This window comes from Rhinatrema bivittatum, chromosome 3 (assembly GCF_901001135.1).
Source record: "Rhinatrema bivittatum chromosome 3, aRhiBiv1.1, whole genome shotgun sequence".
NCBI classification, from domain to species: Eukaryota; Metazoa; Chordata; class Amphibia; order Gymnophiona; family Rhinatrematidae; genus Rhinatrema; species Rhinatrema bivittatum.
In genome coordinates this window covers 393513028-393536253 of record NC_042617.1, presented here as the reverse complement: position 1 = coordinate 393536253, position 23226 = coordinate 393513028, and the positions used below count along the sequence as shown (strand labels likewise).

At 42.5% G+C, this 23226-nt stretch overlaps 1 protein-coding gene across 5 annotated transcripts in view; it reads left to right on the top strand.

Moving 5' to 3' along the window:
- Nucleotides 1-23226, top strand: part of COL19A1 (collagen type XIX alpha 1 chain) — a 1176857-nt gene that overhangs the window by 895289 nt on the left and 258342 nt on the right. For all 5 annotated transcript variants that reach the window (XM_029595659.1, XM_029595658.1, XM_029595657.1 and 2 more), the window contains 5 exons: nt 5290-5343; nt 5582-5635; nt 15922-15975; nt 17148-17201; nt 20402-20446. In XM_029595659.1, coding sequence (XP_029451519.1) covers nt 5290-5343; nt 5582-5635; nt 15922-15975; nt 17148-17201; nt 20402-20446 — 261 coding nt within the window. The remainder of the gene's footprint in view (nt 1-5289; nt 5344-5581; nt 5636-15921; nt 15976-17147; nt 17202-20401; nt 20447-23226) is intronic.

Here is a 23226-nt window from a genome sequence, read left to right as displayed (position 1 = left end):
AGGATTTTAGGTAGAAAGTTGAAATCCACAACCTAATAGGTAGCATTCTCTGAAATACTCCCTGTTCCACACACAGGATCCCAGAAGCAGGAAGAGCTCTGGAGTCTCAGTGCATGGATGTGTCAATGATGCAGGAAAGAGGGATTCAGTTTTGTAAAGAACTAGGCAACCTTTTGGGGTTGAGGGAGTCTTTTCCAAAAGGATGGGCTCCACTTTAACCCATGTGGAACTAGGCTGCTGGTGCTAACATTTAAAAAAGAGATAGAGCAGCTTTTAAACCAGACAAGGGGGAAAAATGACTGTCACTCAGTAGTGCATGGTTCAGGGGGAGGTATCTTCGAAAGATACTAATGAAATAGGGCATCCCAACTTATAGGCAAAAATAGTCCATGTGCCTATAAGTAAAGAACTACCTGAGTTAAAAGATTCCAAATTATCCCTGGAAACTGATAAGCAGGTTGTTAATATAAACAAAAAAACTTTGAAATGTTTGTATGCTAATGCCAAAAATTTAAGAATAAAGATGGGAGAATTAAAATGTATAGCACTGAATGAAGTGACCTGGTGTAAGGAGGATATCCAATGGGACAGTGCTATAACAGGGTACAAATTATATTGCAATCATAGGGTGGATCAACTTGGTGGAGGGGGGGTAATACTTTATGTTTGGGATGACATAGACTCCAACAGGATTAAGATCCTGCAAGGCACTAAGGGGTAGATTTTAAAACCCTGGAGTGCGTAAACCCCAGGCCTTACACGTGTAAACCCCGGGACATGTGTAAGTGCTGGGACTTTAAAAGGGGGCGGTCTGGGGAGGCGGAGCAGAACTAGAGGTGTCTATAACAGTGGCCATTTGTTGCTGTGCCGGGGGATCATGCACCAGCAGGGTGCCGGCGGGCGCAACTTGCTCCTGCTCCTTTGCAGAAGCAAAAGGTAAACCAAAAAAATTGGGGTAGATAGGATAAGGATAGGGGGAGGTTAGGATAAGGGAAGGGGAAGGGAGGTTAGGGTAGGGGGTTGGGAAGTTCCCTCCCAGTCTGCTCCTTAATTGGAGCAGACTGGGAGGGAACTGGAGATGGCCCCGATGTGTCGCTGTGCGATTTTGCTAAATTAGATACCCCTCTTGCACGCGCTGACCCAGAATTTTACAACATGCGTGCGCCAGCGTGCACTTGTTATAAAATCGCGCATTCATGTATGTGCGCCGGGTAGCGTGTACACATGGATGCACACACGTACTTTTTGAAAATCTACCCCTAAATGCACAATAGAATCTTTATGGGTAGAAATCCCATTTGTGTTGGGGAAGAGTATAGCAATGGGGGTATACTATTGTCCACCTGGCCAAAATGATCAGAGAAATTAGGGAAGCTAACAAATTGGCAGCACAGTAATAATGGTAGTTTTCAATTACCTCAATATTGACTGGGTAAATGTAACATCATGACATACTAGAGAGGTCAAGTTCCTGGATGGAATAAATGATTGCTTCATGGAACAATTGGTTGAAGAACCAACGAGAGAGGGAGAAATTTTAGATCAAATTCTTAGTGTAATGCAGGATCTCGAGACGAAGGTACTTGGAGACATGGTCAGGCAAAGGTACTTGGAGAGGATCCGGGCTGCTCAAGACAGGCCCAGCCGGAAGAGGCTTCAGCAACCGGCGCCCTGGCAGGTCCACTGACAGTGGGGTCCGCTGGATGGGCTAAGGTTGGCCCCCAAAACCTCTCTTCATCCTGAAGCCTCAGCCTTGCCTTAGCTGTGTCCACTCGACTAGTGTCTTTGCCCGACCAAGTCTCCAAGTACCTTTGCCTGACAATGTCTCCAAGTACCTTCGTCTCGACCATGTATTCAAGTGTCTTTGTCTTGTCCCAGTACCATCGCCAGTCCTTGACCTCTGTCCATCTTGTCACATCTGCCGTTTCCAGGCGGCAGGTCCGAAAGGGCTATCGAGTGGCTGGAGGGCTACCACAGAGACCAGCATTGCACTGTTGGGTCTCTTCTGATGTGTTCAGGTTTGGCAGAGGTCAAGGCTTCTGGCCTTCAGCCTGTCCACCCGTGCTTGGACACGTCTTGCCTGCCTCGGCGCTTCCTCGAAGCTCCTCTGCAGTCGTGCCGTGGTCCAAGGGCACACTAACCTTCCTGGAATTGGGACCATTTCCTAGTGCTCCCGCAGCATACTCAAGTTGCAGTCACCTTATCTACCTGTTTGGCCTAATTAAGATCATCAGATATAATCACACATCCCCAAATTCCACTCTTGTTTTGTGCACCTCCTATATTATAGTGTTCCCTTGAGTTTTTGCAACCCAAATGCATGACACTGCATTTTTAGCAATAAATCTTTCAAACTTTGTCGTTATTGTGATTTTAAAAGTAAATGAATAAAACTGAGTATTAAATCTTAGCTACCAAACTCTAGACCATTCCTTAGGCTTCACTAGATCCCTCCTGTGTTTTCCACATCTTCCAGGGTGTCTACCCTGTGCAGATTGTGTTCTCATCCATAAAAAGGAAAACCTTACCCAGTATCCTTGCTGCAGTATCCATTACAAATATGTTGAAAAAAACAATACCAAGGATTGATCTGTATGGCACACCACTGGTAAATCTCTGTTGCCTTCACTCAACTAGTTTTTAACCTAGTCAGTATCTTTAGGGCCCATACATAGGGATCTGTTTGTTTTTAAGTCATCTGTATGGAACTGTATCAAAGGCTTGCGGAAATCCAAGTGCATGATATCTAGTGCTGTCCCCTTATTTAACTCTCTTCTCATCCAGTCAAAGAAATTGATTAGATCTGTCTGAAAAGACCTATTTCTAGTAAAGCCATGCTTAGATACTGTGATCCATTGGACTCTCTGCTCTAGCAGCAATTTCATTCATTTATTTACCATTGATGTCAGACTAACTGGCATTCCCAGACTCCTCATTAGATTTGCATCTGCTTATAACAACTCCTGATGCTAAAGAAGCACTGAAAAGGTCAGACAGTGAAGCAGTCAGAAGTTCCCTATATTCTCTAAGGGGTACATTTTCAAAAACAGCGCGCACGCGAACAAAAGTACGCTGGATTTTATAAGATACGCGCGTAGCCGTGCATTGTCTTATAAAATCTGGGGTCGACGAGCGCAAGGGGGTGCACATTTGTGCAACCTGCGCATGCCGAGCCCAGCGCAGCTGCCTGTTCCCTCCGAGGCCGCTCCGAAATCGGAGCGGCCTCGGAGGGAACTTTCCTTCCACCTCCCCTCACCTTCCCCTCCCTTCCCCTCCCTTCCCCTACCTAACGCACCCACCCCCGGCCCTATCTAAACCCCCCCCCCTACCATTGTCGGCAGATTTACGCCTGCCTGAGGCAGATGTAAATCTCCGTGCGCCAGCGGGCTGCTGGCGTGCCATCTCCCAACCCGGGGGCTGGTCCAGAGGCCTCGGCCACGCCCTCAGGCCAGCACCACGCCCCCAGACCCGCCCCGAACTGCCCCCTGACCCCGGATATGCCCCCCCCGGACCCGCCCCCTCCCGCCCCTTTTACAAAGCCCCGGGACTTACGCGCGTCCTGGGGCTATGCGCGCGCCAGCGGCCTATGCAAAATAGGTGCGCCGGCGCGCAAGTGCCCTGCGCGCATAAATCCGGCCGGATTTACGCGTGCAGGGCTTTTAAAATCCGGCCCTTAATATGCTTACAGGTATACTGTCTGGTCTATTTGTTTATTCTATTACTTCTGATAGCTCCTTGTAAACACAATTTGAGGCCTACCTTACTTCCATTCCTATTTGTGACAGTTGTATGTGGTCCTACTTCAAACACTTAATTGAAATTAAAAAAATAAGTACTTTTTGAAAAAGGTCAAGCAATTGACAGCAAGAATATATCCACCAATAATGCAGCATTTTCTTTTTGTATTCTTGCCTTTTTAAATTTATAGTTATAGAGTAAGCGATAGCAGATAACAACCAGTTGTCCCATCCATTCTACCCAGTTGTTGTCTTTTCAGGTTTTCATCCATTTTGGCTCGGTGAGCATATAAATTCCCATATGAAAGCCAACTCCAGATCCCCGCCATGTCTTTTACCTAATCACTCAACTCTCTTCCTACCATTCTCCTCTATGTCTGTTTCAAGCATGTTAAACTTACATTACAGTACTGACCTTACCACCTCTTCTCTTAGTCCATTCCAGGCATTGTTGACGTCTTGTTTGTTTCTTACAAGTTCCATACTTTATCTAAAACCCAGGCCCCTACCATGTCTTACCAGCACACTTTGGGCTGGATTTTAAAAGGGTTACGCGCATAAGTTATGCGTGTAACCCTTTTAAACCCCCCCTGCGCGCGCCGAGCCTATTTTGCATAGGCTCAGCAGCGCGCGCAAGCCCCAGGACGCACGTAAGTCTCGGGGCTTCGCTGGGGGGGGGCATGTCGGGGGCGTGTCTGGGCCGACGCGACATTCGGGGCGTTCCAGGGGGCATGTCGGGGGCGTGGTGCTGGCCCGGGGGCATTTTGGGGGTGTGGCTGAGGCCTCTGAAACAGGTCCGGGGTCGGGGAATCGCGCGCCAGCAGCCTGCTGGTGCGCGCAAGTTATGTCTGCTTCTTGCAGGCGTAACTTTTAAAACACAGGTAGGGGGGGTTTAGATAGGACCGGGGGGTGGGTTAGGTAGGGGAAGGGAGGGCAAGGTGTGGGGAGGGTGGAAGGAAAGTTCCCTCTAAGGCCGCTTCACTTTCGGAGCGGCCTCGGAGGGAACGGGCAGGGCTCGGCACGCGTAAGGTGCACAAATGTGCACCCCCTTGCGCGCACCGACCCCGGATTTTATAAGATACGCGCGGCTACGAGCGTATCTTATAAAAATCCCACGTACTTTTGTTCGCGCCTGGTATGCGAACAAAAGTACACGCGGGCGTAGATTTATAAAATCTACCCCTTTATAATAATCAAATTGCTATCAAAATTAGTGAGGCTGTTATCCGAATACCCTGTCAACTCACATTCATTGATGGTAGGATTGTAACCATGGGCACTTCCAGTAGTCATATTGGTCAAAGAGAAAAATGGTTTCATTGAACTTTATTAGAATAGTACAAGAATTGTCCAAAACTGTTTCTATGCATAAGCTGTCAAGGTCGCATAGGGATGACTTCAGATGGAAAGGTGGGGACCTATGTGATCTCAAAAACTCATGTACATCATCATCTCTGTATAAATCTTATGTTGACCAAATGAAAGATGTCAGTCTGCAAAGATCTTCAAATACAATTTACCATTCCATGGTTTTATTTTTCTTGTATTCTAGGGTGAACCTGGGCCAAGAGGTCCTGCAGGAATCCCTGGAAAAGAAGGTCCAAAGGTAAGCTTATGAGTAGTTTTTACTGGCATCTTTTTACTGCTTCTCACAGTGCCTGTGAGAAACTCATTAGAAAATATGTTTGCCTTTTGAAAGAAGATTGAGGAGTTTAGCTGTATGCTAAACTCATCCTTGAAAATACGTCTTATGTAAACATGCTGGTGCTGTTTGGTATTTCTTTTTTGCAACTACTTCCAGCATTTGCTAGAAACATGATTCTTTAATTGTGGTATTCTATTAGGGCACCAAAGGTGAGCGTGGATTTCCTGGTCTTTCCGGAGAGAAAGGTGATGAGGTAAAATAATTCAGATGTACTTCATTATAAATCAAAAATCCAGTCACTCTCATGAAACCTATTTGAGCATAAGTATAAATATAAACATTGGAATTGTGAAACTTGTTGACATTCTCCTAAGACAGTAAACGATGTAACAGCTGTATAAGAAAAGAAAAAAAATTAACTGCAATTTAAAAAGATATATAATACCCAGTATTTGTAGTGTTTCACTATATACACTGTTTAATTTCTGTGACTTTGTAAAAAAAAAAAAGATGCCTTCCCATTGTTTACATTTGGCTGTCCTGCTATTTATAGGGAAGACATGGCCTAGTAGTTATTGGAATGGGCTGCAAACCATGGAATTCAGAGTTCAAATCCTACTTCTCCCACTAATATTCCTTGTGATCTTGCCTCACATGTTCACTTATGGACCTGATTTTCAAAAGCATTTACATGTTTAAAATTGGGTTTTAACATGTAAATACACTTTACCTATGTAAGTGGGCTTTTGAAAATTGCTACAATACATGCCATTGAATTGTGAATAGGTTTTACCCGTGTTAAGTGCACTTAACCTGGGTAAAAAGCTTTTGAAAATTGCTACAATAGTAAGTTACATTTACATGCGTAACTCCTTTGAAAATTCACCTGCTGTATTATAAGCTGCTTGGGAAAGGGATGTATCATATCTGAAAAAAGTATTAAAAATTGCATTTAGCCAGAAATTGAAAAGATGGTCAAAAAAATACAAAATATTATTATTACTATATCATTATAGTATAAGGGCTAAAATACATGGAGACAGAGATAAGCATCCTATAAGATAACCTACATTCACATTTATATCTTGAGAAAAACATGGCTTTGGAATTTTGCTGAAGAGAAACCTTTATTCACACTTTCCATGGCCACACAGCAGAAATGCATTAGACTTTAAGATGAGTTTTTCAGGAGGTGGCACCACTTGGCAATTCTCATTGACATTAGCTCTTGAAAGTATCCCCCCGCCAGCTCTCCAGTTGTTGCTCTCCTGCCTGCGGGCCTAGCCACGAGCAGGAGCTTACCTCCGCAGCCCGGAGTTCGCAATCTTGCCAGCGCGGCAGGAGCAGTGCCGGAGTTATCCTTCGCTGCGGGGGGCCACCGCCAACATCCTCTTCACCACGGCAGGGAGCCACGGACTTTGGCCTGCTCTCCCGCGGCGGTCCTGCCACTGTCGCCAGTCACGTGCGGCCTGGAGGCCGCTCCGATGCCTCGCCTCCGAGGCCTGGATGCCGCCTCCAACATTGGGCCTGGTCTCGGCCTGCTCCAGCTCCTCCTCTTCTCAGCGTCGTCAGCGGCAGCATGGCCGCTTTCCATGGTCCTGCTGCTTCTCCTTCCTGTTTCCTTAGGTGAGGGGCCACGCCTCTCTCCCTCTCTTAAAGGGCCAGCGAGGGAGTGGTTCCTGGGCTCCACCTGATGACATCACTGTGAGAGTCATCCTCTTCAGCCCTACTTAAGGGTCCTGCCTTCACTTCAAATTTGCCTTTGCAAGGAGCTAGTCCTCTTGGGAGCTTCCCCTCCTCAGGGCTTTTCGTTCCTGCTCTTGCCTGGCATTCCAGTTTTTCTTGGGATCCCTCTTTGTTCCTGGTCTCTTCTCTGGATGTTCCATGTTCCCGGTCTCTCCTGATGTGTCCAGTGTTCCATGTTCTCGGTCTCTCCTGATGTCCCAGGGTTCCCGACGTCCTACATATCTGATGTTCCTGATGTCTTCCTTGCCTTGATGTTCTTGGCCCTTCATGTCCTGTCATCCTCCGTGTCCAATGTCTACCAGCCCAGATGGCAGCCTGTCCTGATATCCATGAGCCTAATGTCTGTCTTTCCCTGGGCAGGCCCCACTCTCCTCGTGGTCCGCGACCAGCCAGCTGGCTGAGTAGGGTGTGTAGGGGACAGTGTGGTTCGAGACCAGCCCGGCTGGGCTGTGTAGGGCACCTGAGGGACCTTGCTCACCATCCTCCTTCCTTCTGTTCCTGGACTTCCTGAGGGGCTGTCGTTCTTCCTCCTTTCCATGCTGCTCTTTACCGAGTGTCCGTGAGTGGCGGAGGCCCTACACTCTCTTGAGACTTCTTTTTAACTACTTGATTTTAGCTTGCCTTGTGCCATGCCTTGCCTTGCCTCGCCTGACTCTTCATCTTCCTCAACGCCTGAGTATTCATCTCTTTGTCCTGTGCCAGATGTCTCCGTCTGCCTGCCTCTGTCTGGCCTGCTGCTTCTCACCATTCTCATGGAAGCGTGCAGGTCCGGTGAAGGGTCAGGGTCTCCAGATTCCCAGACAAGGACCTGTCATTCCGCAAGGGCACACACATCTCGTCCTGCACTGCGGAGCACCTCCTAGCGCTCCCTTCCATCACAGTGCAACACCAGTCACATGCTGTTGATTTTTTCACTGGAGGATAACTTTAAATTCAGATTTCTTGCTTCTGTGGAAGCAAATAAAATTCTATCTGCACATTTGCAAATAATTCATAACTTCTGCTTCCTAATTCTGTATCATATAACCTCCATTTTATAGTTTAAGTAGAAAATTTAAATCACCATTTGCTATATTTTAATTGAAAGTAACATATACTATTATTTTCGCATGCATATTCAAAGACAATTCTCACTAAATTTTAAAAACTTTTATGCCCACAAGTGTTACTGCTGCTCATTAATTGCAGAAATTATTTAAAGATTGATATATCAGCCACTGAGCAGGTAAATATAACCATATACTGTGCTCCAATTACCTTTAGTGGTTAGTCTGCCTTTAGCCAGCTAATTTTGTGGCTGAATACTAAGACTGTGGAGTGGAGGAGTAGCCTAGTGATTATAGCAGTGGGCTATGAGCCAGGAGACCAGGGTTCAGGTTCCACTGTTGCTCCTCATGACCTTGGGCAAGTCAGTTTACCCTCCATTGTCTCAGGTACAAACTTACCCCTAGATTCATCAAAAAGTGGTAAGAGAGAGAGACCCTATCTACAAGTTAGTACACTCTTGTGAAGATTTGATGTCCTTCAGAGTGAGGAAACTCCCACAAAGCTGAGATTTGTACAATGTTCTCTCAACCTAGCTTGATGTTACTCAGGTAGAGAGTCCATCAAGCTAGGTTGAGAGAACATTGTACAAATCTCATTGTTGTGTAAGTTTCCTCACTCTGAAGGACACCAAATCTTCACAAGGGTGTACTGTTCTGTTTGTACGTCTCACTCTCCATGTAAAAGTGTCCTCTAACCCCCTACACTAGTACCTAAACCTCACCGTGAGTTACTAGGTGGGCCTCCTATAGTAGCATAAATAGCTGCTTACTATGGTGCCACTCCCAGAGGCTCTCTTTCTCTCTCTCTCAGGCCCTTTCCCACATCATAGGCCCTTCCCCAGCCTAAAAATGCCCAAAACAGAATTTGCAAAATCACAAGCTGTGCTATGGGCATAACGCATGATATCGCACAGCTTAATGCTATTGAAAAAGGTGTAGTTATGGCTTCACGAAGCCAGCCCACTTTTGTGGAAATCCCGCCCATATCCCTCCCCTTTTAAAAATTTGCATTGCGCCATGCGTTATGGTTCTTATTGCATGTGATAAGGCCATAACACGTTTTGAAGAATGATGTGGTAAGATTGTTAGCCCTCTGGAGATAGGGAGATACCTACAGTACCTGCTTTGAAGTGCTGAAAAATTATGAAAAGCAGAATTAAAAAAATCTAAATCAATAAGACTAGCTGATCAAAATTGGCATTAACGTATTTAAAGCAACATTTGTGTAGCCAATCTCGCTGGCCTATGCCCTTGATGAAGTTAAAACCAGTCAATAGAATTCACAAAGCAAGTTAGTATAATTTTAAATTGATCCCTTTAAAACGGATGTGCTCAATTAGAACATCACTGGAAAAAAATTTACTAGATGAAGACAAAGAAGCCTACTTGCTTAAAACAAATGAATATAGAGTCAAAGCAGATGCAACAAACAAATGTATCTTTCTGAAAAAATCCAATCAGCACAAAATTGGCCATATTGTATAAAACATGATTACTGTCACAGACTCAAAGTATTCTAATAGCAATTTAGATGTATAAAGGATTGGCCAATTCTTTATTGATAAAGTTGACTCTAGTGGCATCACTTCCTGTACAATCATTGAAGAATGAAGAAAGCATCCATGATCCCATATTATGGGAATCTATTGAGGATACCTATCCTGATGAAATTTGTACTACCATAGCAAATTTAAAAAACAGATTTTGCCCACTGAATGAATGCTCTAATGCATCATTAAAATGTTTTAGAAAAGAAGTTGCACTTTATATTAGGCAACTAGTACATTTTTTCTTGAAGGAGGATTTGTATCTGAAACTTTTAAAACTGCTTCGTTAAAACAATTTTAAAAAAGAAGAATTTAGCTATAGATGATTTTAGAAATATAAACCAATCTTTAACCTTCTGTTTATCTCAAAAGTTCTTGAAAAGGTCTTTTTAAAACAACTCTAAGACTTCCTAGATAGGTATGATGTGCTGGACACTCAGCAATATCGGGTGAATTTTAAATTGCCAGCATGTGCATGTTATAAAATCAGCACATCCATGTTCACATTCTGGGAACCGCACGTACCTGGATACACACACGTATGTTTTAAAATCTACCCCTATGGCTTTAGGCAGTACCATAATACAGAAACATTACTATTATCACTCTTTGACACTTTTAGAAAAGGTATTTGATTCTGGTTCTGAATTCTTTCTGATTCTTTTGGAGCTGTCAACAGCTTTTGACACTATTTTGCTATGGCATTTAAGAGAAATAAGAATCAACAGTACTTATGTGGTTCTCTTCCTATCTTAGGAATAGGAGCTATAAAGTGGTACCCACGGGTTCAGTGTAAGTTTTATTTAATTAGAACACTGGTGTTCCACAGGGATCGACTCATCTCAATTCTTTAATATATATTTGGCCCCCATTGGTCAGGTCTTTGCTGAGTTGGACATAGAGTATCGAATCTTTGCAGATGACATACAATTTTTTATCACCATTAAAGGGTCCTACACAGTAGCACTAGATAAAGTACAATTTGCTTCAAAAGACTTGGGCAGATTTTAAAAGGTACACATGCGGCGTACATTTGTGCGCACTACCCGGCGCACACAAATGTATGCCCGATTTTATAACATGCGCGCGCTGCCTGTTCCCTCCGAGGCCGCTCTGAAATCGGAGCGGCCTCGGAGGGAACTTTCCTTCGGCCTCCCCCCACCTTCCCCTACCTAACCCATCCCCCCAAGCCCTATCTACACCCCCCTACCTTTATCGCAAAAGTTATGCCTGCGCTGGCCAGCCGCTGCCGCCGCGCAATTGCCCAGCCTGGGAGCGATTTTGGAGGCCTCAGCCATGCCCCCGAAATGCCCCTGGGCCGGAACCATACCCGCGGCCACGCCCCTGGAACACCCCCAAATGATGCGCCGCAGCGACACTCCCCTCCCCCAGAAATCCCCAGGACTTACGCGCGTCCCGGGGCTTGTGCACGCAGCCGAGCCTATGCAAAATAGGCTTGGCGTGCGCAGGCGGATTTTGAAATGGTTACGCGCATAACATATGCACGTAACCCTTTTAAAATCTACCCAATATTGTATATAGGAATCTATATGTTGTATCACAGCAAATTATAGATTGCATATTAGAAGAGTAACTTAGTGAGAGCTAGAAATACTGTATGTGCCTAAAAGCCATGCCTTAATGTTTTCAACTTTAAAAAGGATTAAAGATTATAGAAATGTAAATACCATAAAGTAACTTGCTCATCTGTTCCAAACACAGATATTGTTAATGTAATATAATATGTATTCAAAACCTGCAAGACTAAGAAATGTACTTGTTTACATCTTAATTCAAAATATGTCCATTGGAAACACTGTCAAAACCAAATTTCCCACCCTAAGTATGAGGTATTTCATTTTCCTGGACCTAAACAAAAAGGTGTGGGTTTATTAATAATTGGTGAAAATGAACTGAAGCTACCTTACAAAGTAAAGATCAACTCTCCGTATGAAGTGGCAATTGTAAAACCTCCTCAACTAAACATAGGACTAGTCTTTTGTCCTCCAGGTACGCTGCAAAAAGATTGCTCACCACTGATTGAATTATTCGCTAAGGTGTTTCCATCACCAGAATCTACCTTAATTGTAGGAGACTTTAGCCTTTATGTATTCAATGTTTCTAGAGACAATGGAAACTTTGGGATGGTCCCAATTTGTTTCCAAAGCTACTCATAAAGTGGGTCATATTCTAGACCTAATGTTTGCCAATAACTGTAACTGTCTAATCAGTCCTTCTCACACCAGTTTACCCTGATCTGATCACCAATTAATAAAGGCAGAAATAACCTTCCTCAACCCAGCTCATAAAAGTATAGATAATAATCATCCCTTCACCTTCAGGAAAAAGATAGGCACGGGGGTACTTGCAGAAGCAATAGAAAAGAGACTCCTTGAGCTATATCAAACCAATGCCTGCCCAGCATTTGATTCCTGGGATCAGGTTGTCAATGACATACCTGAAAACCTTAGACCTATCCAGATGAAAACTATTAAACAAGAAAGGAATACCTCTAAATATGAGAAGCCCTGTAGGGAGGTTGGGGGTTGCAAGGGTCTGTCTGCTAAAAGACACTGCTAGCTGCCCTCCCACCTTCCTTGCGATGCTAAGTCAGGCAAAAGACAATGTGTACGCTCCTCTGCAATAGACCTTTATTTTTTAGATTTGTCAGGACTTAGCATTTAGAAAATAACAATAGTTCCTATCTTTAACATCCTGGCTACTAAGCACCAAATTTTCCTAAAGAAAATTCTATATATTTGTGGAAACAAACCATACCATAAACCTTAGCCTGCTTTGACATAAATAATTGTGGCTAACTTACTTACCCCTGATTCTAATGTTCAGGCGAGTCCTCAGACACAGGTTCCAGCTGGAGTGCTGGGGAGCGTGGACAGAGAAGAGGCTCGCTTCTGGGCTGGGCCGACAGAGCAGTCAGAACTGGTTCTCACCCTTCAGGATCACAGGGAGATCTGGCCGGCTTCAGACCCTCCTTTCGCTTCCCGGGACACCTCAGCACAGGTTCTCGCTCTCAGGATTTTCTCCCCAGTTTTGCATTCAGGATTTGGGACTCCTCTTCCTCTGGGGGTCTGTGCCTGGGCTCACTGCTCCCTGTTTGGCTTCTGGGCTGCTCTGCCAGGAGGTTTTTCTTCTTTCAGGCCTCTTTCTTTTCTGGAAACGAACTTCTTTTCTTTCCTGGAACTGGGCCTCTTCTTTCCAGATTCGAACCTCCCTTTTTCCTTTTGGAAGCAGAACTCATTATTCTTTCAGACTCCCACCTCTTCCACCTCCTTGCCCCCAGTCTTATACTTCCCAGCTGATAAATATGCATAAGCTCATGCATACTATCGTGGGTAGAGGGTCTCCTGCTGCATTGCAGGTCTTTTCTTTACTTGGGGAGGGGGGGAACTGCCACATTGGCAGGTCCCTTTCCCCCTCCCAGTTTCTTTGGGGAAGAAACTGTCAGGTAGTCATCCCAAGTTGCGTCAGAGTGTCAGCATTGTCTCAAGCTTCTCTTCTTTGCAAAGATGGGAGTCTGCTTGCCTGTCCCTGACATTTTGCTTAGGATCTTAAGTCATATTGTCTCTTCAGTATGGTTTCTTTATTTGCGTAGGAACTGCAAATAGGAACATCTGATAACACCTTCTATACTGCTGGAAACAAGGCCTCAAATATTGCTTGCCTCAAGGCCTTTAGTTTCCACTGATACAAGGAAGTTTAAAGTTCACCTGGGTAAAAGTCCTTCTCTTACTGTAGCAGGGTTCTGGGCCTGTCAGAATTTATCCTGTGCATGGCTATCATAATTCATACCTGGTGCATCAGTGGTAAACAGGAGATATCACCCTGCAGCCCTGGTACAATGATGACTTAAGACACACAAAATAGAACCTTAGAAAAGTAGAGAAACAAGGGCAGAAATGCCCACCGTCTGAATCCCTAGAAAAATACAAAACTTTCCTAACAAAATACCGCACACTAACCAATAAAGCAAAAAAAGATTACTATTCTAAACAGATTCACAGGGTAATATTTAATTCTAAGTTACTCTTTGATGTTGTTAAACATTTAACAACATCAAGGACCCGTCATCTTCCATCTTGAGAAACTATAACGTCTTAAAGGTCGCTTGCAATGAATATGCCACATCCTTTTTAGATAAAATCAATAAGCTAAAAAATCAAATCCCTATCTGTTCTCCCACAAAAGCACCTGATGATTCACATGGCCTGGTTAAGTGGACCACGTTTGACAGAGTAACTAATCTTGAACTCAGTCAATTCATTGCTAAAATTAAGCCTTCTACTCATCCACATGACCCAATTCCAGCCAGTTCCTTGAAATGAGTACATTGTAATATCACCTCGACAATCACAACCTTAATTAATCATTCTCTTTCAGAAGGAACTGTACCACATGGGTTAAAACAAGCTGTGCTAAAGCTGATTCTTAAAAATAAAACAGCTATCGACCAATATCCAACTTGTCCTTTCTATCTAAAATATTTGAAAAAGCAGTATTATCCCAACTTGTGAATCATTTAGAAGACCAAGATATTCTCTTCCCAAATCAATTCAGATTTAGGAAAGATCATTCAACTGAGACATTACTCCTTTCTTTAATGGACTCTGTTTTACGAGGGTTTGATGTGGATGAATCTTATCTTCTCATGCTAATTGACTTAACAGCCACCTTTGTCACTGTGCACCATACCCTGTTGTGCCAGCAGCTGAATAACATTGAAATTGATGGCAGTGTTCTGAAATGGTTCTTTTCCTTTTTATCTCATACTTTTCCTTTTTATCTGATACTTTCCATATCGATACAGGTATCCCTTAAGACTCAGCACTCTTGGAAACACTATTCAACAATTATATGATCCCACTATGCAAATTACTGGTAGATTTAGGAACTAAATTCTTCCTGTATGCTGATGACATACAGTTTTACATTCTGTTCTCCAAATCAGTAGAAAATACAGTAGCAATACTTTCAACCTTTGTGAAAGCAATACAGCAGGAACTATTGTAACTTACACTAACATTAAACCCTAAAAAGACTGAAATCATTTGGTTAAGTAGAAACTCTTTGATAGCTAAACCACTGTCTCTAGGCCTGGGTAATTTTCAAATTACTCCCTCAAATCAAGTACAGGATTTAAGTATCCATGGATTTAGGTATCCAGCTAGTTGAGAACCTTACTATGAAAAAGCACATCAATTAATTAATACAGGTTATGCCAAGCTGCATATATTACATCAGTTGAAACCTTTATTAACTTTCAAAGACTTCAAAACTGTATTGCAAACTCTAATTTTCTCAAACCTAGACTACTGTATCTTATTTATTGGTCTTGCCGGATGCCTCATAAAACTATTACAAATACTACAAAATGCTTAAGCAAGGCTCTTGTTAAGATCCAGGAAATTCAATCACATTATACCCTCGCTGATTTCACTACACTGGCTGCCAGTACAATCCGGAATCTATTTTAAAGTATTAACGCTAATATTCAAAATCATTCATTCTAGTAACATCAGTATGATAGGTATGACATTACAACCATACACACTGCAACAAACACTAAGATCCCATAATAAAGGACTACTGACTGTTCCCACAATACAAAGCATACACCTGATACATGTAAGAGATCGTGTGTTTTCCATAGTGGGCCCAAAACTTTAGAATTCTTTACCTGAAATGTTACATTTGATTACAGATAGAAAGAGATTTAAATGTGAACTAAAAACATGGCTATTCTAAAATGCATACAACTTAACTTAAAACATCAGAATGTAGAGATCTATAATAACAAGTGGGACAAGAGATACTATTTGATCCATGAGAATCAAATTGATGAGAGATTGTAAGAATCTCAATTCAATGCCCAAAATAATATGTGAAATGTATTTTATTTTAATTATTTCTGTACTTCACATCTTATATCCTTGATCTTTAATTAATATGTATTTGAACAATTCAATTGATAGATGTTAATGCCTGTTTATGAATTCTTCCTATATAACCTGTCCTTATTTGCTGATTTATACCTATGAATGTTATTATTGTAAACAGTTATGATATTTACATGGAACGACAGTATATAAAATATCTAAATAAATAAACAAATAAATACATTTGCTCTTTCTTCAGTGCATCTTTTAAAGAAATGCCTAGGCATTTATTATATCTATTTGCAGGGTATCCAAGGAAATCCTGGACTTCCAGGTTTCACTGGACCTTCTGGACCTCCCGTAAGTATTTTGTCTTACTGAACAAAAGGGTCTAATCCATGTCAGTGGAGCTGTTCAATCTAAACACAACAAAATAAGAACATAAGTTTGCCATGATGGGTCAGACCAAGGATCCATCGAGCCCAACAGCCTGTCTCCAACAATGGCCAATCCATATCTCTAGAAAGTACCTGGCAGATCCCAAAGGATATATCCATTTCTTGTTTCCCCCTCCCAGGGATAAGTAGTGACTTTCCTCAAGTTTACCTAGCTAATTGTATATGGACTTTTCTTTCAGGAACTTGTTCAAACTCCTTTTAAACTCAGCTATGCTATTTGCCTTGACCACATTTTCCGGCAACAAATTCCATAACTTAGTGTGTGTTGATTGAAAAAATACTTTCACTCATTTGTTTTAAATCTGATGTCCCCTAGTCCTTCTACTATCTGAAAGAGTAAATAGCTGTTCCCTAATCTATTGTAAAGCAGTGTAAAGATTTGTTATCCAATGATTAGAGAATTGACGTATGGCTTACAAGGTCAAACTATCCAACATACGTTAAACTATAACTATTTAAAAGTTAAGCCATTTTACATCCCCATCACAATGCTATTACCACCTTACAAGACAATTACATTTCAATATTAGATGAGAAAGGGGAAAGGGAAGAAAATGTCTACCACTATGGAGGTGGAGAACAATTAAAAAAAAATGTATGATAATGCAAGGAGTGCAACAGTTGTAAAATGGGAATTGATGTAAGCCCTTGTGAAGACATGCTAGACACGTTAAGTTTCTTGATGCCATAAATGACTGCTTCATGTAAATAATTTTTGAAGATACAATTTTTGTAAGCAAATACTTTTGCAATGTTTAATGGAAAATAATACACAGAGTTCCATTTAAGCAACCAAATCAATTTCTTAGCAGCATCAACATAATTATGGCTGCTGCATTAAATCTGCCAAGATAAAAAAAAATCAACTGCAAGCTCCACTGTAGTTTCACCTTTCTTGGGGCTTATCTGTAAGGTACAGCTGTTTCATCAGACAGAGAAAGTGCATGCATTTCAGTGAGTCTTAATTAGGTCAGCATGACCTCAAAAAATGCAACATTTTCACAACTAAATTGTAGTTCAAAAGCTTACTTTTCTGGTATAGCCTTTTAATATGAGCCAATCTTATGTTCCAAGGGACCAATAGGAAGAGCTGGACATCCTGGACCAATGGGACCAAGAGGAGAAAAGGTACAGAGAATAAATCATTTCTATAATTCCTATAAAAGACCATAGAGGCTTATATGTATTAAACAACAGAGCCTTCACTGGATATCGGGTTTTATAGTCATGCAAGACATAGAATACAGCAACAAAGGAAAATAAAAGTTGCAGAGACAGCAGGAATATACTGGTAAGCTCCATGTTTAAATTAGTTTTAATAATAGCTCCCTTCCAAATAGTACAGTTCATCAGCTACTGGTACTATTTCCAAAATAATTAGAACAAGATTGTTTCCATCAGACACTAATATCTGTAGTGTCAAATGCTTAGAGCACTGTTTGTCCAGCTAACTTCAGACTTAGCAGGATAAATGGTAGGATTTGAAAATGCTGCTACGCTGACAGGCCCCAAGATAACTTTTTAGCCATATAAACTGTTATCCAGCTATCTGGCTTGCTCAGGGGTGGGACAGGGATGTTCTCAAGTGAAGTCAGCTATCTGGCTAAATTAGCCAGATAGACACCAATTTTCAATGTTTTCTGTCTAACATAGGCCTGGAGTTATCAAAATGTACTAATTATTGCATGTGATATGAAAAGGGGCGTGTTTTATGGTAATAGGCTATTTATCGCAAAGTGTGCTATGCATAAGTATTACCACAGACTGTGATAACTTTTTTGCACTTTGCGGTAAGCACCACAATTATTGTAATTCCTACCTCCAACCATTGGGAGGGGGGAAGGGGGGAACTAGAGAGAGAGCGAGAGAGAGACTAGCTATACGGCCCTCAAACTAGGTAGGTATTTATACCTCTATAGGAGGCCCACCTAGCTACATGAGGTGAGGTTTAGGTATTAGTGTAGAGGTTAGGGGACACTTTGACAAGCAGAGTGCGATGTTCGAACAGAACAGTGCACTCTTGTAAAGATTTGATGACCTTCGGAATGAGGAAACTCACCCAAAGATGAGATTTGTGCAGTGTTCTCTCAACCTAGCTTGATGGATTCTCTATCTGGGTAACATCAAGCTAGGTTGAGAGAACACTGCACAAATCTCATCTTTGGGTGAGTTTCCTCACTCCGAAGGTCATCAAATCTTCTCTGCATGTCAAAGTGTCCCCTAACCCCTACACTAATACCTAAACCTCACCTCGAGTAGCTAGGGTGGGCCTCCTATTGAGCTATAAATATCTACCTAGTATGAGGGCCATATAGATAGTCTCTCTCTCTCTCTTTCTCTCTCTCTCTCTCTCTCTTTCAATCTTTCTCTCTCTCCTTAAAATGCTATTTGCAAAACCATCGCACTTTGCAATAAAGTCATATTGCAGAGCTTAACGCAAATGAAAAAGGTGTAGTTAAAGATGTGCAATATGGCTTCTCAAATTGCGAAGCCAGCCTACTTTGCCAGAAATCCCACCCCAAACTCCTCCCCTTTTCCTAATTTGCATTGCACCATGCATTATGGTGTTTATGCATGCGTTAAAGGTGCTTTACGCATGCGAAAATGCCATATTACACTTTGATAAATGACCCCCATAGCCGGATAATTTAAGGAGCACAGAAGAGCAGTTCTAAAGTTAGATGGATAAACTTAACTGCTAACTTTAACATAGCCAGATATATTCAGCAGCATAAGCACCACTGAATATCCCAACAAAGTTATCTGGATAAGTTTGCCTGGCTAACTTTGATTACCAGCCAACATCGGAATATGGACCTCTCATTTCTCACAGGATGGACGATTGTAACCTTCACAGGTTTCCATTGAAATACACTCAAAGTTTGCAGACTATTCATGACTTAATAGCACTGAGGGTATATAGTACCAATGTCCACTACTAGTAGAACAATGATAGAGTCCCACATTTTTGCCATCATAAGCAAAGCTCTAAATATCATTTGACCTATAAAAGCACTTTCATATAAACCTGTCTTCTCGGCAACTTTTAACTGGCAGTGAGAAGTCTGAGGGTAATAGCAGCCCAGTCTTTGTTGAAGCCAAGATCCAGACCCCCACATTCACTCTACCACAATAAGCTATATCTGCTATCAAACAGGGTCAGTCATCAAAATGCATTATGGCATTAAAGCACGTGATAACGCATTAGCGCATGTGTTAACGCCATAATGCATGCGATAACGCTATCGCATGTTGCAGATGCAAATTTGGGGAAGGGGTGGGATAAGGGAGGAGTTTGGGTGGGAATTAGTAAAATGAGAGGCAATATCACATGGTTTTAATATCAGAAATAACTACACCTTTTTTTCTGGCATTAAGCTGTCCAAAATGGTCCAAAATGGCCATAACACAGTTCGCGATAAATTTTTAGAATTGCATTTCAGCCATTTCTGGGCAAGAGAGAAAGAGTTCCTCTGGGGAGGCTCTCACACTGTTCAACTATTTATAAGCTTATAGAAGGGCCATCTAATAGCTCAAGGTGAGGTGTTCGTGGTGGTTTAGGGGCAGTTTTTCATGTAGAGTGAGATGTATGAACAGCACAGCTTCAAGCTAGTGCAAGAGAGCATAATAGAAATGTCATCTTTGTGAGACTTTTCTCACTCCAAATGATGTTAAATCTTTACCAAGGTGTACTGTACTGTTCATACATCTCACTCTACGTGAAAAACTGGCCCCTAACCCTAAACCACCTCTTCCCCTCGAGCTATTAGATGGCCCTCCTATAGAGATATAAATACTTTACTACTAGGCAGCCTTTGTAGGTTCTCTCTCTCTCTCTCTCTCTCTCTCTCTCTCTCTCTCTCTCTCAGCTAGGCTGGCGCTTCAAAACTACTAAAAATGGTCCACCCAGTGGTTGTATGCAGGAAATACAACAATTCCAAAAGGTTAGCATTTTGCATAGGTATTAGTGCATTTTGTGATAAACTGCCTATTACCATAAAACACACCCCTTTTCCTATCGCATACGAGATTTACTGCATTTTGATAAATCCATGCCGTAGTGCAGTAAATTGGAAAAGTGATTTTTTTTTCTAGTGGGGACACTTTTCTTTTTTTAAATTAATTAAGATTTTCACAGCAACCTTGGAAATGTAGAGGCCTCTTTTTTGCAAAATACCTGAGCAGCATAAATGGAGGATTATTTGGAGATATTCAGCTCATAGCATTTTCACATGATGTTATCATATATTTGCCAAAAGTGACAACCAACAAAGGGGGTCATTGCCCAGTAAGCATGACTAACAGTGAAAGTTTATTTTCAATCACAGGGAAACGAAGGCTCTCCTGGCAGACCTGGCCTACCTGGACCACCTGTAAGTCAACTGTTTTACATTTCTCAGCAGAATTGTAACAGTGTTCATATTTGCTTTATTACTGAGCAGTTGGTTAAGTATGTGAGCATACATTTTATTTTTATGCATCATTTAAAAATTGCCATCAAAGGTTAATGTGCTGCATATGCATAAAAATGTGAGGAAGGGCAAGAGAGTGAAAGGTTTGCAATATTGTTTTTTTCTATGGTTGGAGAACGAACAGGACATTACAAGGATTCATCAATACAGGGAAGCATAGAATAGGAAATTCAGGGAGAAGAAATGCAAGAAAATAATTTTGTATTGAGTGGGTGGTTGATGCCTAGAAGAATGGCAACCAAAAGAGTAACAGAATTTAAAAATGTGTGGGACAGACACATGATGCTAAAGACTAGTGAAGAATAATAGGTAGAAGAAATGAAAGGAAGGGACATATTTGAGACAAGTTGTTGTGGGCAGTGACAGAGCGGATTGAAAGGACAGGTGAAAGCTCCCAATCACTTCTCATTCCATCTTTCACCTTCTCCTTCTACTTAATTCATCTTTCTTCTATTATCTCTTCAGTTCTCACCCTAATCTCCAATTTATTTTGCCCATCATCCTTTTTCTTGGCCATTTCCCCTACCACTTTCCTCTTTTCCCCATCTTTCTCAGATTTTTCCTTCTTCCTCTCTGCTGCAGTCTCTCCCATGTTATTCTTTCTCAGTTTAGCTCCATCTCATCCCTCCATGTTTTTCTGATCCATGTCTCAATGAGTACTGCAGGGTGCCAGAACAAAAAACAATAAGAGAACATGCTTGCAGTTCCTGAGGGTACTGCTACTCTTCATAATTCCATTTTTGGTAGAATGGGAATGGGTTGAGAAACATAGAAATAGGAACACACACTCTTACCCTATATCCTCCAATAGTAGTGGATACCCTATATCCACTACTATTGGAGGAGTGGACCCTTGGGCCAAGGGGGAGTTGGCACTGCCTGAGGGGGAAACCCCCTCATGCCCCCACTGTTAGCTGGAGAGGCCGGACGGAAAGCAGAGGCCAGCTGGAGCTTCACCAATACCAGCCTGCGTTCCCCACAGGTTGAGCCCTTGGGTACTGGGGCTGGCTGGTCTAAGGTGGGCCTTTCTGTGGATGATCCCATGGAAGACGGCCAGGTGGAAACTCGTAGTCAGGCTCGAGCAGGAGGTCAGGGCAGGCGGCAATACTCGTAGTCAGGTTCAAGCCGAATGTCAGAAGCCAGAAGTCTGTCCAAGGGAAAGGCAGGCAGGAACAAGGCAAGCAAAGGTACAGGAGAACAGGAACACTGGAAACAGGAATACAGCTGAAAGAGAGCAAGGAGTCTTGTTGCCAAGGGAAGCTCTGACTGTCAGAGCTTGCCTTATATAGGAAGGAGCTGTAGACATCATCAGGTGGGGCTGCGGGAAGTTTCCCACCTTGGGCCCTTTAAATCTGCGGAGGTGCCGTGCATGCTTAGGGGTGTACCCAGCTCGAAGGGAAGGCGGCAGTGGCAGCATCACTGGGGCGGCTGCATGCAGCGTGGTGGTGTGGTGGAGGTCACTTGGCGAAGGAGGACCTGTTGCACCAGCGGAGGAGCAGGAAAGCAGCTGAGCAGTACGGAAACAGTGGTGGTTAGCAGCCATGGCCAGGGAACCCAGGGCCGCTTTGCCAGGCCGGCATCAAAAGGTGAGAGCAGCCGACCCCGGAATCCTGCGGTCGGCAATCGTAACACATACTGATGGACAATGAAAAATTTAGGCACAAACTATCTAAAATATAGCTTAATTCCTTAGATTATGAGGTACCTATAAATATAAACACATTACTAAATTTTATGTTTTATATTTTCTTTTTAGTAATGTTATGGGGCCTCTTTAGCTTGACATTACTTAGGAACTCAGAATGTCTTAATCTGGCCCAGTTCCCAGTCTGCCATCTCTCTGCTTGCAAACCAGTGACATCAGATGAGATTTACAGTAGAGAATTCAGTGAATGCACAGAATGAAAAAGATGAGTGAAAGGGATGCAGACCAAGAGACAGGGAGGAGAAGAGAAAAGGTCAAGGAAGAGAGAGGAGTGAAGGGTTGGGAATTATTAGAAAGGGAATGGTAATTAAAACGTAAAATGTCATAATGCCTTGAATATTATGTACAATTCTGGTCACCGCATCTCTAAAAAGATATAGTTGCAATTGAGAAGGTACAGAGAAGGGCGACCAAAATGATAAAGGGAATGGAACAGCTCCCCTATGAGGAAAGATTAAAGAGGTTAGGACTTTTCAGCTTGGAGAAGAGACGGCGGAGGAGGGGAAATGATAGAGGTGTTTAAAATCATGAGGTCTAGAACGGGTTAATGTGAATCAGTTATTTACTCTGTCGGATAATAGGAGGACTAGGGGGCACTCCTTGAAGTTAGCATGTGTCACATTTAAAACTAATCGGAGAAAGTTCTTTTTCACTCAACGCACAATTAAACTCTGGAATTTGTTGCCAGAAGATGTGATTAGTACAATTAGTGTAGCTGGGTTTAAAAAAAGATTGGATAAGTTCTTGGAGGAGAAGTCCATTACCTGCTATTAATTAAGTTGACATAGAAAATAGCCACTGCTATTACTAGCAACAGTAGCATGGGATAGACTTAGTTTTTGGGGTACTTGCCAAGTTCTTATGGCCTCGATTGGCCACTGTTGGAAACAGGATGCTGGGCTTGATGGACCCTTGGTCTGACCCAGTATGGCATGTTCTTATGTTCTTAAGAGGAGAGAAGGAAAAGAAATTCAAT